This window comes from Pelodiscus sinensis, chromosome 1, assembly GCF_049634645.1.
Source record: "Pelodiscus sinensis isolate JC-2024 chromosome 1, ASM4963464v1, whole genome shotgun sequence".
Taxonomy (NCBI): domain Eukaryota; kingdom Metazoa; phylum Chordata; order Testudines; family Trionychidae; genus Pelodiscus; species Pelodiscus sinensis.
The window spans coordinates 268947852-268963880 of NC_134711.1; the positions used below are offsets into that span (position 1 = coordinate 268947852).

The window sequence follows — 16029 nt, forward strand, 5'->3', positions numbered from 1 at the left end:
AATTTCATCACGTGCACCTCCCCTTTGAAACTAATTGGGCAGCGCTGCATGGAGCCCAGGATCAGCTAGTCCTCAGCTGACCCCAGGCTCCATGCAGCACTGCCCCTTTGAAGCGCTGGGGAAGCATTTCCAAGGGGCAGCACAAGGTGGAGCCTGAGGTCTGCTGGAGACAGCAGCCCCAGCGCCTCAAAAGGGCAGCACATTAGGAGCCAGGGGCGGCACTTTAAAGGGGCTGTGCAACGTGGAGCTGGGGATCAGCTGGGCACTCCAGCTGATCCTTGGTAGGGAAGTTAAAGACCAGTCAACTATCTGATAAGCAAATGCTTATTGGATAGTCAATTGACTATTGGATAGTCAATCGACTCATGGCATTTGAGCTGACCCTGGGCTCCATGCATGCCCCTTTAAAACGCTGCCTCTGGAGTTTCAAAGGGTCAGCTGCCATGGAATCCAGGGTCAGCTGGGGACTGCCCAGCTGATCTTGGGCTTTGCATGGCAGCGGAACCTGGGGTCAGCTGGGGGCTCCCAGTGGCAGAAGAACCTAGGGTCAGCTGGGGACTCCCAGTGGCAGAAGAACCTAGGGTCAGCTGGGGACTCCCAGGCTGACCCCGGGTTCTGGAGAAATTCTTCCTAGAGCCTGGGATCAGCTGGAGAGTCCCCATGTAACCTGGGGCTCCACTGCCCCTTTGAAACACGTGGAAGCGGTGTTTCTAAGGGTCAGCCGCTGCAAAGCTGACCATAGGCTCAGCTGTGAGGAGGCTGTTCCTTTGAAATGCTGCCTCTGTGCATTTCAAATGGGCAATGGACCCCGGGGTCAGCTGGGGAGTCCCCAACTGATCCCAGGCTTTGTGTTGCACTACCCCTCTGAAGCGCCGCAGCAGCACTTCAAAGGGGCAGTGCAACATTAATGGCTGTGATTAATGTTAAACATTTAACGCGTTAATCCTGGACTGCACTAATTGCAGGCATTAATGCATGTCAATTGACCGCCCTAATTTTAACTAAGGACATAATTTCAGATGTGCAATGAGCAATCTCAATCTCATTGAACACAGTGTTCTAAAGAGACAGTGACAAAGCAGTAATGAACTTGACCATGATTCCATTACTAATTAGAAGGAATTGAGACCCAAAGGAAGCAAAAATAAGGGGAATTGGCTTTTTTTCAAATGGGTGCATGGAAAATGCAGGAAGAACTGAAAGGGTAGGTGAACAAAAGGAGTCAGCATCCTGATGCAAATCAACGCTTTGGAAAAACAAGTAGTTACTGTTTCATGCCCAATGTCTAAATATATAAGGCGTAGTAAAGCTTCATCTTAAAATTTAATTTGAGACTATTTTAATGCACATAAAATAAAGGATGCATTATGCTTCATGTGAAATATTTTTGTCATGTATAAAATAATATTCACAATCAGAAGTTCCTAATTTACATAATAAAATATGACCATGTCTACACTGGAGAAATCTGCTGTAGTGTAACTGTGTAGTGCAATCCCCTACTGTGTTGATGGAAAGTGGGGCTTACTTTGGGTCTAATTTAATTTGTAAATCTTTGGAATAAACACTATCTTGGTGCAGAAGATTAAAGAGTCCAGTATTTTCTCATTTTCATCAATCTTCATGCTGTGACAAATGTTAGCAGCAATTTTATATTTATTTCCAGATCATTGATAAAAATGTTGAACAGCATCAGGCCTAGTACTGATCCTTCCAAAACCCCACTAGAAACTCTGCCCCCCAAATTTGATGGTCCCCCATTGACGACTGGTGTTTGAGATTTGTGAGATATTTTTACTGAGTTTTTATGTGAAACAAAGGGCATGAGCAGAGTCTAGGTCAAGGGTGGGCAATAATTTGTAATGGGGGGGCCCCCTCCAAGATTTTGGCAAGTGGTCAAGGGCCTCATTTCTACTGAGGGAGTATGGGGTCCGGTAGAGTGGTTGGATGCAGGAGGGAGCTTGGGGTAGGAGATGGCTGCAGCAGGGGATGTGTAGTGTGAAAGGGAGTTTGGGTGAAGGAGAGGGTTGTGATCTGGGGCAGAGGCTTGGGGTACAGAGTCCAGGAGGAAGTATGGGTGCAGGAGGTGATTCTAGCCTGAAGGAGGGGCTCTAGAAGGGGGATGCAGTGTCTGGGAGGGAGTTGTGACCTGGGTGAAGGAAGTGCAGAGAGTTTGGATGATGACCTGGAACAGGAGAATGGGGTGGAGGATCAAAGAGAGAGTGCGCATTCTAGAGAGGATTCTGGCCTGGGGGAGGGGTGTACTGGGTGTGCGTGTGCATGGTCTGGGAGGGAGATGTGACCTGGAGGAAAGGGTTTCAGAGAGTTTGGGTGGTGGCCTGGGGCAGATAGTGGCGGGGGAGAGAAGATGGTGTGCAGAGGCAGCTCTGGCTGGGAGGCGCATTACCCATGCAGCTCCCAGTCAGAAGCCTTGCAGGAACTTGAAGACTGCAGTCTTAAGCTGCTCCAAGTGGCTTTGCTCTGAGCAGGGTGAAGGAGTGGAGGGAGGGGGAAGGAAGAGATTTCAGTGGCTGCCCCTGCCACCAGCAAAATCTCTCAGCTGTTATTGGTTGGAAACTGGCCAATGGGATCAGAGAGATTTTGCTGAAGGGTGGGACAGAGCTCAAAGCCTCCCTCCTGGTTCCCAGAATAGGGCAGCCACATTTAAAGCAGTTGCCACTGTGCTGTGGTTAAGGATCCCAGTAAGGCAGCCGCAAGCCGGATCTGGTGGCTTGGTGGGCCAGATCTGGCCCACTGGCAGCCTCTTGCCCATCCTGGTCTAGCTTAACAGACCCAAACAATCAGGGCTAATAAGAAAGATTCTTGCCATCTGATGCTTTTTCTTAGGATGTTTCTTAAATATGTAAGCGTCTAGAAGCCAGAATAGTTAGAAGAATGTGGCATGAAACACTGTAGCCAAGAAAAACGATACTAAAAGCTGAAATTTCCATTAATGAGCACTCTGAATAAAATGTCCTTTATTAGACAAAATTATAAACACGAAGAGCATATTTATATTTAGTATTTTGAATTAAAACATATTGATGATAAAATCATCACATGAAGTACAGCCATATTTTTTCATTATATGTTTAATAGTTATGTTAAAATTCATAAACACAATATGTGTCTAAAATTAAATAAACCACTTGTTTATTTGTGTGGTGTTAAGAACATGATTATGAATACAATTTTTTTCTTCACATAATAAACTTCAAAACTGATTACTTATATTGAAAATCCCTGGAAAAATGTCATGGTGCTTTTCTTTGCTTCAGCTTCCTGTACCACTCAGGTACCTCTCTATTTGTCTGTGAAACAAAGAACGTTTTGGTTATGAGACGACATGAAATGCAGGAGAAATGTGCAATCCATATAACACAGTCTTCTTTTCCCTTCATTCACAGTGCAACTGATTGCTCGGCTTAAACTAAAACTAATTAAAATGTGAAAGGTTTGTATTACACAAAAATACTCTCAAGTTCTCTAAGATAATAAACAAAATACTATATCATTAACCAGATTACTAAATTAAGATTCAAAATGTTTATCAAAATTAAAATGATCTATAAATTGCATAACTAAAGGAATATCACTGTAAATTATGTTACATATATTTCTGTGGGCACCTAGGACAAAGAGGTGTGCTACAATATGCCAACATCCTAAGCATAAAACAAAAACATGCAAGAACAGAGGTTCTTCAATTTACTTGTAGCACAGACCATAACTTAATTATGGGATACTACCTCTGGATCACTTTCCCTTACATTCACAGTTTTGTAGACTACTTGTCACACATTCATGACTGCATAAAATTCCTGTAGCAATTACAGCAGGGGTGGGTAACCTCTGGCAAACTGGTCAGAGGTGGTTCATCAGCACTGGCTGCTAGGAGGCTGCCAGACTGTTTGTTTACCTGAGCATCTGCAGGCAAGGAGCCCTGCAGCTCCTTGTAGCTACTGTTCTTCCGTTCTACCTATTAGGAGCTGCGGGAAGCAGCAGTGTGGCTGCTCTGCTTCTCACAGCTCCCATTGGCTGGGAATGGTGAACAATAGCCACTGGGAGCTGCAGGACTACATGCCTGAAGATGCTCAGGTAAGCAAACTGTTGGGCAGCACACCAATAGCTAACCCAGAAGAAATGTGTGCAGCCCATAGGCTGGAGGTTCTCCACCGATTTAATTACAGCAACCTTTTAAATGGAAAAATAACGGTAAGTGAGGGAAAGAAGTCTTAATGGAATTGGCAGGGATTTCCCCTAAAATCAGTACAGACCTTTTACAGGATAGAAATATCCTGCTTACTGCCTCCCAATTCCCCAGGCTCCAAGGCAGTACATTTTGAACAAGTGATAAGTCACCTCCCATACTTGGAACCCCTCAATTCCCCCCCCTCCAATCCTGGACCTCTCATGGACTCCAAAGCCCTCATCCCTGCCTCCACCCTGGAGCCTGCATCCCAAGCCAGAGCCCTCACCCCTCCCACATCCCAGCCCCATGAGCCAGCCTAGTGAAAATGAGCAAGTGAGTGAGGGTAGGGAGAGAGAATGATAGAGGGAGGGGAGATGGAGTGAGCAGAAGGTGATGCTTCAGAGAAAGGACATGAGTGGGGCCTTGGAGGAGAAGGGTTAGGGCAAAGGTGTTCATTTTTGTATGGCAGAAGGCTCTCTAATCTAAATTCCAGTGTCAAGAGCAGGTGGGAGCTGTAATTTCAGGGAAAGACCAGCTTTGACTCTGTAAGCCCCAAGCTCAGTGGAGGGAAAAATGCTCAGTACACATAGAATCTTCAGAAATTTTAGCTACAAAACTAAGAAATCTCTATTGAGCTTGTGCAAACAGATGTTTCAAAGTCTTCCATCTTGGCCAAATTTGAGTGGATATTCACGGAGAGAACAAGGCATAACCCTGATACAAACCCCACCTCTTCCCTTTCCAAATTTGAAATCCCCACTCTAAAGTTTGAGGGCACTATAGCTTCTCAAAAAAAGGTTGCCAGAATTTTTTCAAATGACAAATTATTTCCTTAGCCTCATTCTCAGAAACTTCTTAACCATTTAGCATTCAATTTTCCAAAAACCAGCCTGAAGCAGACCACCAGCATAGAATGTGTCAGCACCTAAAGGTATGAATTTAAAGTTATAAAGCAACCAAAAACAAGGTCATATAATGGGAAGTGTCAAACTACCTCAGTATTAGGCAGAGTGGCTAGCCTATATATATAGTATGTAAATATCAATTCTGATATATATGTTTGAATGTTATTGGATATATTAGAATTCTGTTTTGTTATCCATTTTAATACAACTTTACTAACTGGTTTTTTTTTTTTTGAGATTTGTTTTCTGTGCCCTTCAATATCAAGAAGTGTCTAGAAGGCTAGATTCATTAGTAGTGTGTGACCAGTATAGGGATTTAGCTTCCTGTAGCCTTCTACTACTACAGCAGACAGACAAAAGCTTTCAACTGGCATGCTGCACTGTCTTGAACTAACACAGGATGAATAAAAATCCTGTGAGATCATCTCGTCAAAGAAGCAGACTTCTAGAAGTAATTTTTTTTTAACACACACACCCAGATACGGACACTTTGTTTTATTAAATGCGAGAAACAGTGCTCTAAACAAAATGTGTAGGCCACTTATTTTAATTACTGTACTTACAAATAATGTTGGTTTGGGTATAAATACATTTTCTTCTTCGTGTTCTGCAGGAAGCTTCACAGAAGGGTTTGATTTGTTTTTTGTAATTAAGCTTCTTACATCACTATGAGATGGAGACGAATCTTCCCCATAGCGTTTACCATGCAGAGTAATAAGAATCTGTTTCATTACTGCCAGTTCCTGTAAAACATAAGAAATAAATGAGAGCAATTCTATATTTTCAATAAAACTAAAAATAGCAAAATCCACTAAAATGAGTTGTTAATGCTTTTATATTTACAAAATCAAAATATCTAAACAGACATATAGGCAGATCAGTAACTTTATAACAAGCCCAAATATTTACTTCCATTTATTAGTCTGATTACTTTCTAGAAACTACTTTTCTAAAGAGAGTAATAAAATAAAAAGGCATGGAAGACTTATACAAATAAAACTTCATAATGTCTACATGCTGTAAAAGAAAAAGGATTTAAAATGCATTAAAGATCCCACTATCCTTTTTTCCCCATTTAGGCAGTCATTTATTTTCAACGTTTATTTTAAAGATTTGTTTGTAAAATGAGAGAGCTTACAGAATCCAGTTTGAGTGACTTTGATAAATAGTGTCCTGAGGGCTAGGGTATGTCTCTCATAAATGCAGATCTAAATTTATGTCTTTACCCCAATAAAAATCAATCAATTGATAAGACAGGCATAGGAGAAACTGCAGCAAAAAGGAAGAAAAGCACCAGACCTATGGAATGAAAAAGTAAATACTGAAATGGAAAGAAAGATGAAATGTGGGAAGAGAAAGGGATATGGTGGCCAGAAGGGAGCTCATAGCCTACAAAATGCTAATAATTTGCTTAACAAACAATTTGATAGACTTAGAAAACCTCAATAGATATGTTCAAGACCATTAATAAAATGGCAAAACAAAATCATATTTCCTTGCTGACTTGAATATGCCATGCTCCTCTAATGTCACTGCATCTCCCTGTTGTCATTATTTTCTTCATTTTTAATAGATGGTATTACAAAATATGTTGCATAATCCTTCCTCCCCACTTCCCGCCCGCACTCCTCATACTGGTATTTCAAACTCTGTCTTGTAACTATTTGTGAATTACTACAGCTGACCAAAACAGCTGAGTGCAATTTTCATTTAAAGAGAAGTTCAAAACGTTAAGGTTTTGATTGTCTTCAATAATATTTCAGCATAATTAATGCAATCTTGTCTCTAACCAAAACAGTTTAACTGTTTACACTTTAGTGCCAAACACAACAAATGGAACATATAGTTATTGTATGTTACATATTATCTATTTCTTAATATTAACCAAAATACATGTGATTCATACTCTCTATTTACTTTACAGTATTCAATAGAATCACAGTATTCAAACGTCTTGTCATCTAACTCCTGACACAGTTGCTTTTAATAGCTCCACAACAATACACACTTTATAAATAGTTTTGAAAAAAAATGGAAATAGGCATGCTTTGTTGAAGACTATTTAGTTAATAAACTGACACCAGAATAATTTGATTATATGATGGAAACACAACATAAGATACACCAAAGAGCTTCATCAAGTGTACAAATTGTTCTTAGGTCTCAGTCATTTCATATTTGCGTAATTTAGCCATGTGTAGTGGCATGTTAAAACAGCTCAACTGCTGAGCAGCTGTTTAAAAGGACTGCATAGTTGATGCCAACATGTTACTGAAAGTTGTAAACTCTGCAAAGATGCTGCCAAAATGATACATAGACAGAATTTCTTGATGAAAATAACTCAGGCAAGTATATTAAATATACATGCTCTGTGACTGGAAATTAAGTCACATGTAAGACGTGGTGTTATATCTTTATTGAGCTAAATTTTGCATCAGACTATATGGACCAAACAAAGCTGTAATTATGAACTATGCATTCAAAAAACAAGGCAAAGACTAAGAATTCTCATATTGATTTGATGAAGAGGCTAGTTACAGATGCATAAACCAGGCCCAACCCTGAAGTTACAATACCAAATTAAGCAGCCTGTAGGGAACTTAGGCTGGGACCTTCACAGGTGGAGGGATAGAGTGGAAGAAGTGGTGGAGTTCTTGAGGAAGGAGGTGGCACCACAGCCCAGTTGCCTGGCAAAGCCTTCCCTGGCCTATTATACCCACAGCCCATGAAATTGTTCCTGTGGTGGGGAGCCCAGTGTCTCTGCAACAAAGCACCAGTGCTCAAAGTACACTATTGCTGCTTCAGCTCCCCATTGCCCTGAGGAAACAGTGTAGCATAAAACTCTAAATTTACTGATTCCTCCGTGGAGATACTAGGCTCTTCCAGCATTGCAGCATTGGCTCTTGGACACACTGACAAGAAAACGCTGGGTGAGTTGAGCATCTCTCAGTCAAACCACTAATGCTTAAAGGACTCCACCCAACATTTCTACAGATAGCAATTCAATGGAAGCCAAGATAGTGATTGCATGGGGAGAACGTCAGGTGCTTATGCCTCAAAGCAGATTCAAGGAACTACTCCCCACCCTATGCTGCCTGCACAGCTCCAATCCCACTCTCCAAAAACTCTACATTTAAACCTCTTCTTACCCAAATCTCTCACATGCACTATCACCCACATTAAATTACCTTATCTCTACTCTGCCTCCTCACACATCCCTCCCTGTTAATCCCTCTACTCTGTACCAGGTAGCAGCACTGAGGGAGAAAGAGCAGGTATATGGTAGGAGGGGACATAGGGAGGCAGAACTGTATTAGGGCTGTAAGCAGTAAAGAAGTGGAGTTTGTTCTAGGGGGGCATTGAGAGGTAGAGGTGAATGGAACTTTAAAAGCTGAATATATTAGGGAAACAAAGGGAATTAAATTTTGCAGGATCTAAGGGTTGAATGACTGATTATTTCCTTACATTTCATGCTTTACACTAGTGGATGATGCATATGCAGTCTAGCACCCTTAATTAAAAAATAATCAAGGTATTTTTGTGTGGAACACACATAAAAACATAGTTTTAAAAATTGTGTACCTAAATTAGGAAGAAGTTACTCTGTGCAGTAGCAATGGTTCTTTGAGATCTTTGCATCCTGAGGGTACTCCACTTAGGTGTCAAAGCGTTCCTGTCCCAGAGATTGGAGATTTTAGGTAGCAGTGCTTGGTCGGGGTAGTATGCATAGTCTCGGGGTGCCGTTGGTACCTCTTGAAGTGTATGCTTGACTTGACCCTTTCGGTTCCTTCTCTAATGCAGAGCCTGACAGTAAGAATTCCAAAGTAAAAGGGAGGAGAGCGGGCAGTGGAGTGCCCACGGGGGAGGACACATCTCCAAGAACCATCATTACTGCACAAAGTGAGTAATTTTTTCTTTGAGTAGCGTCCCTGTATGTGATTAACTTTAGGGGTCTATAGAGTAGTGTTCCACTGTAGATGGTAGGAGCTGCAGTTTCATGAGCAGTAGTTGAGAGCATGACACAGCACCTTGGGTGATGGCATAGTGTTTAGCAAACGTGCTCAGATGCTTTTCCCTTTAAACAGTTACAATGAACACATTTCTGGGAAATCCAAGTCTCTTCCAGGCAGCAGACACTAGATGCATTGATGTCAGAGATCAGCATCACCTTGCAGTAAGAGTTGCATCTCTTAAAATTGGGTGAGCCTGGCATTGTGTTTATTAATTTTTCCTGAACTGGGAAAGGAGATGAAAAAAGTATAGAAAATGTTTAAAGAAAACTCTATTCCTACTGCTAAGCTGAAGCAAAAATAACAGGCTAAATAAAGTGCAATTAAATCAGCTAAGATATATAACCACTATGTAAATTATATTCTTTTCAAGAGATTTTGAGAAAGCAGAACTGTCACTGAACTCCCTATGCAGCTAAGGACAATTGAGAAGAAACTGCAAAAGGTCAGACTGTGCTTGCATCACCAGAAGTGCCATTGGCACCTCTTGACAGTTACTGTACATTGCATGCCCTGACCAAGCACTGCTACCTAAAAACTTCCCTGTCCAGCACAGGGTCATACCAACATTGAAAGTGGAACACCCCCAGAGATACTGTGCAAAGAATAAAAGCATGTTTTTCTTTTTATATCATTAAGTTACTAGCATTATGGATGCCTACATCTTTAAAAACCTCAACTGAAATAATTCATTGTTACTGAAAATTTTATTCCAGAATATAATTAGGGCTTGATGCTGCAGCTGCTATATGTCAGTAACTGCAATTATCTTCAACAGGTACTTTGTGTAAATATCATTTGTAAGTTGGCAGAAGGAACTAAAATATCATTTGTAAGTTGGCAGAAGTGAAAAGGTGTGTGTGAATTAAAAAAGGCAAAATACAAATAATACTATTTGAATGCTCAAATTTCAGGAGACTATAGTTATCATAATCTCTGATCAAGACAAGTGAAAATAAGATGCAACATATTGAATTAAAAAACCCCACAATGTTTATAATGGATAACTGACAGAGTACTTTAAAGTATGGAGAATGTTCAGTCCAGACAATTGATTACAGAGGACAAAATCTGTTTTTTCCCAACTAAATAAATTATCTTTAATTATGGTGGTTCATTTATGGATGTCTGAGTACAATTATGGAAGAGAAAAGAACAGCTGCAAAAATGGAAGGGTGGCACTTCATTTTTAAAATGTAAAATATGACTTCATTTAATAGATTTGTTTATTTGTATTTATGAACACCATAAAAGGATGATTATCAATGAGCTCTGTGTGTCCTCGACTTAATGGTTATATGCACATATCAAATCTGCTTCTTACATTTCTCAAATTAAGCAGCCATGGACATTCAAGGTTAGTAAGATGTTGAAGTCTGATATTCCTACAACTGAGCAAAATTAAAAAGGTTTTCCAGATGTAGAAATACAATTAAAGTGGTAAAAAGGAATGTTGTCCTATCAATTAATAACCACTAAAAAGTCTGAAAATTTGTTCACTTTAAACTAGGACTGTCAAGTGAGAAGGTAGTTACTCAAGTGCAGTAACTGATGTTCTTCAAATGATTGTCGTTGTGGGTGCTCCACTGTAGGGGTACGTTTAGCCTACAGGCTTTTGTCGACAGAGGCTTTGTCGACTGATACTGTTGACAAAGCCTCTGTCGACAAACAGCGTCTAAGACTACATCCAGTTCTGTCGACAAAGCAAGCCGCTTTGTTGACATGAAAGTGTATACGCAAAGGACAGTGTAGATGCAATAACGCCCTCTGTCAACAGAACTCTGTCGACAAAAGGCGTTATTTCTCGTAGAATGTCATGCATTTATACCGCCATCGACAAAACTGCTGAGTTCTGTCGACGTTATGTCAACAGAACTCAGCGGTAGTATAGACGCAGGTATAGTTTTGTTGACAAAAGTCTACTTTTGTCGACAAAACCCTGTAGTTTAGACATACCCTAGGTGTTTAGGTGCAGAAGATTTACAGCAGCAGTGCTATCAGTGGTGGCGCATGCACAGTGCCATCTCATGGCATTACAAGTATTCAACCAGCACATGCCATCAACCATCCCTCAGTTCCTTATGTACAGCCATAGGCTTAGTGCTGCCATCTGGGGTACTGCTGCTGTAAATCTCCGTCTATAAATGCATGACATCAAAACATCTACAGTGGAACACCCTTAGGGACACTCCTTGAAGAATAAAAAGTTAATTGTGATTAATTGTGCAGTTAACCAATAACAGAATATCATTTATTTAAATATTTAAATGTCTTCTATATTGTCCAATATATTGATTTCAATTACATCATCAAATACCAAGTATACAGGGTTCACTTTATTTTCATTACAATATTTAAAAATATGATTAAATGATAAGATAAGTGGTTAAAAGATATGAATAAATGGTTAGTTTTCAGAATGGAGAAAGATAATTAGTGGTGTCCAACAGGAGTCTGTTTTGGGGCCAATCCTATTTAACATATCTTACATGATCTGGAGAATGGGATAAACAGTGAGGTGGCAAAATTTATAGATGATACTAAACTGCTCAAGATATTTAAGACTAAAGCATACTGTGAAGAGTTTTAAAAGGATCTCACAAAACTAGGAGACAAGGAAACAAAATGGCAAATGAAATTCATTGTTGATAAATGCAAAGTAATGCATGCTAGAAAAGAATCCCAACTATCAGTATAAAATAATCAGGACTAAATTAGCTACTAACATTCGACACAGAGAGAGAGAGAGAGAGAGAGAGAGAGAGAGAGATCTAGGCGTTATTGTGGATAGCTCCCTGAATCTGATAGCTTTCTTTGATAGGATTACAAGTCTTGTGGATAAGGGAGAAGCGGAGGACGTGGTATATGTAGACTTTAGTAAGGCATTTCATACCGTCTCGCATGATAGTCTTATCAAGAACCAAGGCAAATACAACTTAGATGAGGCTACTATAAGGTGGGTACATAACTGGCTGGATAACTGTTCTCGGAGAGTAGTTATTGACCGTTCACAATCCTGATGGAAAAGCATAACAAGTGGGGTTCTGTAAGGGTCTGTTTTGGGACTGGTTCTGTTCAATGTCTTCATCAATTATTTAGATATCGGCATAGAAAGTACGCTTATTAAGTCTGCAGATGATATGAAGCTGGGAGGGGTTGCAGCAACTGCTTTGGAGGATAGGGTCATAATTCAAAATGATCTGGACAAACTGGAGAAATGGTTTGAGGTAAACAGGATGAAGTTTAATAAGGACAAATGCAAAGTACTCCACTTAGGAAGGAGCAATCCGTTTCACAGAATGGGAAGCAACTGTCTAGGGAGGAGTACTGCAGAAAAGGATGTAGGGGTCATAGTGGACCACAAGCTAAATATGAGTCAACAGTGTAACGCTGTTGCAAAAAAAGCAAACATGATTCTGGGATGCATCAACAGGTGTGTTGTGTGCAAGATACGAGAAGTGTCCTTTTGCCTCATACAGGTATTGTAGTGTAATCTCTGTCTCATGAAAGTGCAACTTACAAAATCAACTTCTTTTATTACATAACACAAAAACAAAGCAATGTAAAATTTTAGCACTTATGAGTCCACTTCAGTCCTATTTCTTGTTCAGCCAATCACTAAGAAAGCGAGTTTGCTTACATTTACAGGAGATAATGCTGCCCATTTCTTATTCACAACATCACCTGAAAGTGAAAACAGATACTCAGATGGCATTGTTGTAGCCAGCATTGTAAGGTATTTATATGCTAAATGTTTGCATACCCCTTCATTCTTTGGCAATCATTCTTGAGGACATGTTTCCATGCTGATGACACTTGTTAAAAAAAATGTGTTAAATAAATTTGTCACTAAACTCTGTGCGGGAGAATTGTATGCCTTCTCTTCTGTTCTATTTCTTCTGTCTTTTACAGTGCAAATAAGAACATAAGAATGGATCATACTGGGTCAGACCAAAAATCCATCTAGAACAGTATCCTGCACGTTGAATGGATGTTTTCATAGAATCATATCATAGAATCTTAGAACACTAGAACTGGAAGGGACCTCAAGAGGTCGAGTCCAGTCTATTGGCAGGACCCAGTACCGTCTAGACAATCCCTGATAGATGTCTATCTAACCTGCTCTTAAATATCTCTAGAGATGGAGATTCCACAATCTCCCTAGGCAACTTATTTCAGTGTTTCACCACCCTGACAGTTAGGAAGGTTTTCCTAATGTCCAACCTATACCTCCCTTGCTGCAGTTTAAGCCAATTGCTTCTTTTCCTATCCTCAGAGGCCAAGGAGAACAATTTTTCTCCCTCCTCGTGACACCCTTTTATATACCTGAAAACCACTATCATGTCCCCTCTCAGTCTTCTCCTTTCCAAACTAAACTAGCCCAATTCTTTCAGTCTTCCTTCAAAGGTTATGTTCCCTAGACTTTTAATCATTCTTGTCGCTCTTCTCTGGACCTTTTCCAGTTTTTACACATCTTTCTTGAAATGTGGTGCCCAGAACTAGACACAATACTTCAACTGAGACCTAATCAGTACAGAATAGAGCAGAAGAATGACTTAAGGATGGCCATACTGGGTCAGACCAAGGTCCATCTAACCCAGTATTCTGTCTTCCAAATATGGCCCATGTCAGATGTCTCAAAGAGAGTGAACAGAACAGGTGATCTCTCTCCTGTCTCCATTTCCAGCCTCTGACAAACAGAGGGTAGGGACACCATTCCTACCCATCCTGGCTAATAGCCATAGATGGACCTATCCTCCATGAATTTATCTAGTTCTTTTTTGAACCCTGTTGAAGACCTGGTCTTCACATCATCTGTGGAGGAGTTCAACAGGTTGCCTGTGCACTGTGTGAAGAAATACTTCCTTTTGTTTGTTTTAAACCTGCTGTCTATTAATTTCATTTAGTGACCCCTAGAATATAGATGTTGTGGGAAAAGTAAATAAGAGGGAGGTTACTCACCTAATCCAGTAACTGGTGTTCTTTAAGATGGGTGTTCCTGTAGGCACTCCACTGTAGGTGTTTCAGCGCCCTTTGCTCTTCTAAATGAAACTTTTTGGCAGCAGTACTCCCCCGGGTGCTGGCGCACACACGTGGCATCACTCATGCCACCATGAGCATGTTGACGCATGTGCACCATCAACCATTGCCTCAGTTCCTTCTCCACCGCAGAGAGATGTTATATCTCCAAAGCAGAAGGGAGGAGGACAGGTTGTGGAGGTCCCACAGGGATACCCACCTCGAAGAACACCAGTTGCTGCACTAGATAACTTCTCTTTTCTTCTTTGAGGACAGTCCCTGTGGGCGCTCCACTGTAGGTGACTGTGGAGGAGTACCCTTGGACTCTAGAAAGAAGTGGCTTCGGGTCTCATCGGCAGACCACTGAGAAGACCGCTGTCCCAAAGGAGGTACTCTGTGAATGTTAAGTATCTAATGCATAATGCTTTGTGAAGGTATGTGTGGCGGCCCATGTTGTCCTGCATATGTTTCTGTATAACCTTGCATGGGGTACTACTTAAGTCGCTGCAGACATGTGACCTAGCTACTGCAGGCATCATCTGGCTGAGATTGGAGCTGTGTATGAGAGATCGTGCTCAAGTGGCAAGTGCATGAACTCTTGGAAGGGGCAGTCATTCTTATGATTGTATGGAATGTAGCGTGGCCTCTATGAACTTGAGTTTTTGCAAAGGGGATAGATTGGACTTCCATGTGTTTATTTGCAGCCCCAGGTCTGCAAAGAGTCTGATTGTGGCTTCTGTGGACTGCCTGGCCTGACATTCTGTTTGAGCTACTAGCAGGCAATCGTCCATGTATGGGTAGATACTTGATGCTTGATTTTCTCAGGTGTGCCACTTCCATGGCCAGAATTTTGGAGACAACTCCTGATGAGACACTGAGAGGTTGAACGGTAGCACTCGATATGGGTAGTGCTGATTGTGTAGTGCAAATCTGAGAAATTTCTTGTGAGACAGTCTTAGAGAGATATGAAAATATGCATCCTGAAGGTTGAGTGACACCATCCAGCTTCCTCTTCCTAATGTAGGAATTATCTTTGTCAGCATCACCATTGTGAAGTGTTGCCTTTTTAAGTACTCATTCAGCCTGCGTAAATCCAATATGGGCCTCTATTCTCCCGACTTCTTGGGAGTGAGGAAGTATCTGGAGTAGAACCCCTTTCTTCCTGTGACATTCTGGATGATTTCTATTGTTCCCATTTGTAGCAGTTTTCTTCTTGTAACAGAGGCTTGTGAGAAGGGTCTCTGAAGAGGGATGAGGAAGGAAGTTGGGTTGGCAGAAATTTGATGAATGCTAGGCCTTTGCTTAGGACCTCTAGGGCCCACTTGTCTGTCGTTATTGTGACTCAGGTTTTGTAGAAGGGTTCTACACTGAATCTGTAAGTGCTGGCATGAGGAAATGATGTCAAACCCCCAACCAGAGGTTCAAAACGTCTGCTTTCCATTGGCGGACTGGGGCTTTGTTTGTTGGTCCTGTGGCTGTCTCTGCTTCTGTTGTCTCTGGTGGTGCCTCAGGTCATAGGGCCTCTAGCATGGATAAGATCTGCTCTGCCCCAGGGTGTATACATTCTATTAACTTTTTTCTTTTGTTGGGGGACGTCGGCACGTAATATTTTCTATCTGCCCTCCTGGATTTGGGTGGAATAGAAGCAGGAGTTTGCCATAGGATCTTATCAGGGTCAAGGGACTCCCTTAGCTATCTTGCTCAAGGGAGAGGCCTGAAGTATGTCTGTCAATTTCTGTTGTACATCTGGGACCTTAAGTAAAGAGATGTTCAAGTGAGACTACAACCCTAAAGTACAGGTCCTGAAATGATGTAAGTCGTCACCCATGGTAAGTGGGGGTGAAAAAATATGAGATGGGGCATCATCTCTTCATCTTGGGTCTCATCTAGGTCGTCAATATCC

General features: G+C 41.2%; 1 protein-coding gene and 1 long non-coding RNA gene across 7 annotated transcripts in view; one reads left to right on the forward strand and one right to left on the reverse strand.

Moving 5' to 3' along the window:
- Window positions 1–16029, forward strand: part of LOC142826470 (uncharacterized) — a 49527-nt gene that overhangs the window by 22230 nt on the left and 11268 nt on the right. The window contains exon 2 of the long non-coding RNA XR_012900617.1: window positions 8899–8997. This is a non-coding gene — a long non-coding RNA (uncharacterized LOC142826470). The remainder of the gene's footprint in view (window positions 1–8898; window positions 8998–16029) is intronic.
- Window positions 2945–16029, reverse strand: part of PIBF1 (progesterone immunomodulatory binding factor 1) — a 144220-nt gene continuing 131135 nt past the window's right edge. For 5 of the 6 annotated variants that reach the window (XM_075918902.1, XM_075918899.1, XM_075918900.1 and 2 more), the window contains 2 exons: window positions 5661–5840; window positions 2945–3311 (listed from right to left, as the gene is read on the reverse strand). In XM_075918902.1, the coding sequence (XP_075775017.1) occupies window positions 3255–3311; window positions 5661–5840 (237 nt within the window). In that variant the 3' untranslated portion in view covers window positions 2945–3254. Of the gene's footprint in view, window positions 3312–5660; window positions 5841–12764; window positions 12792–16029 lie in introns of those variants that run through there. The other variant, XM_075918903.1, reaches the window with a different exon arrangement.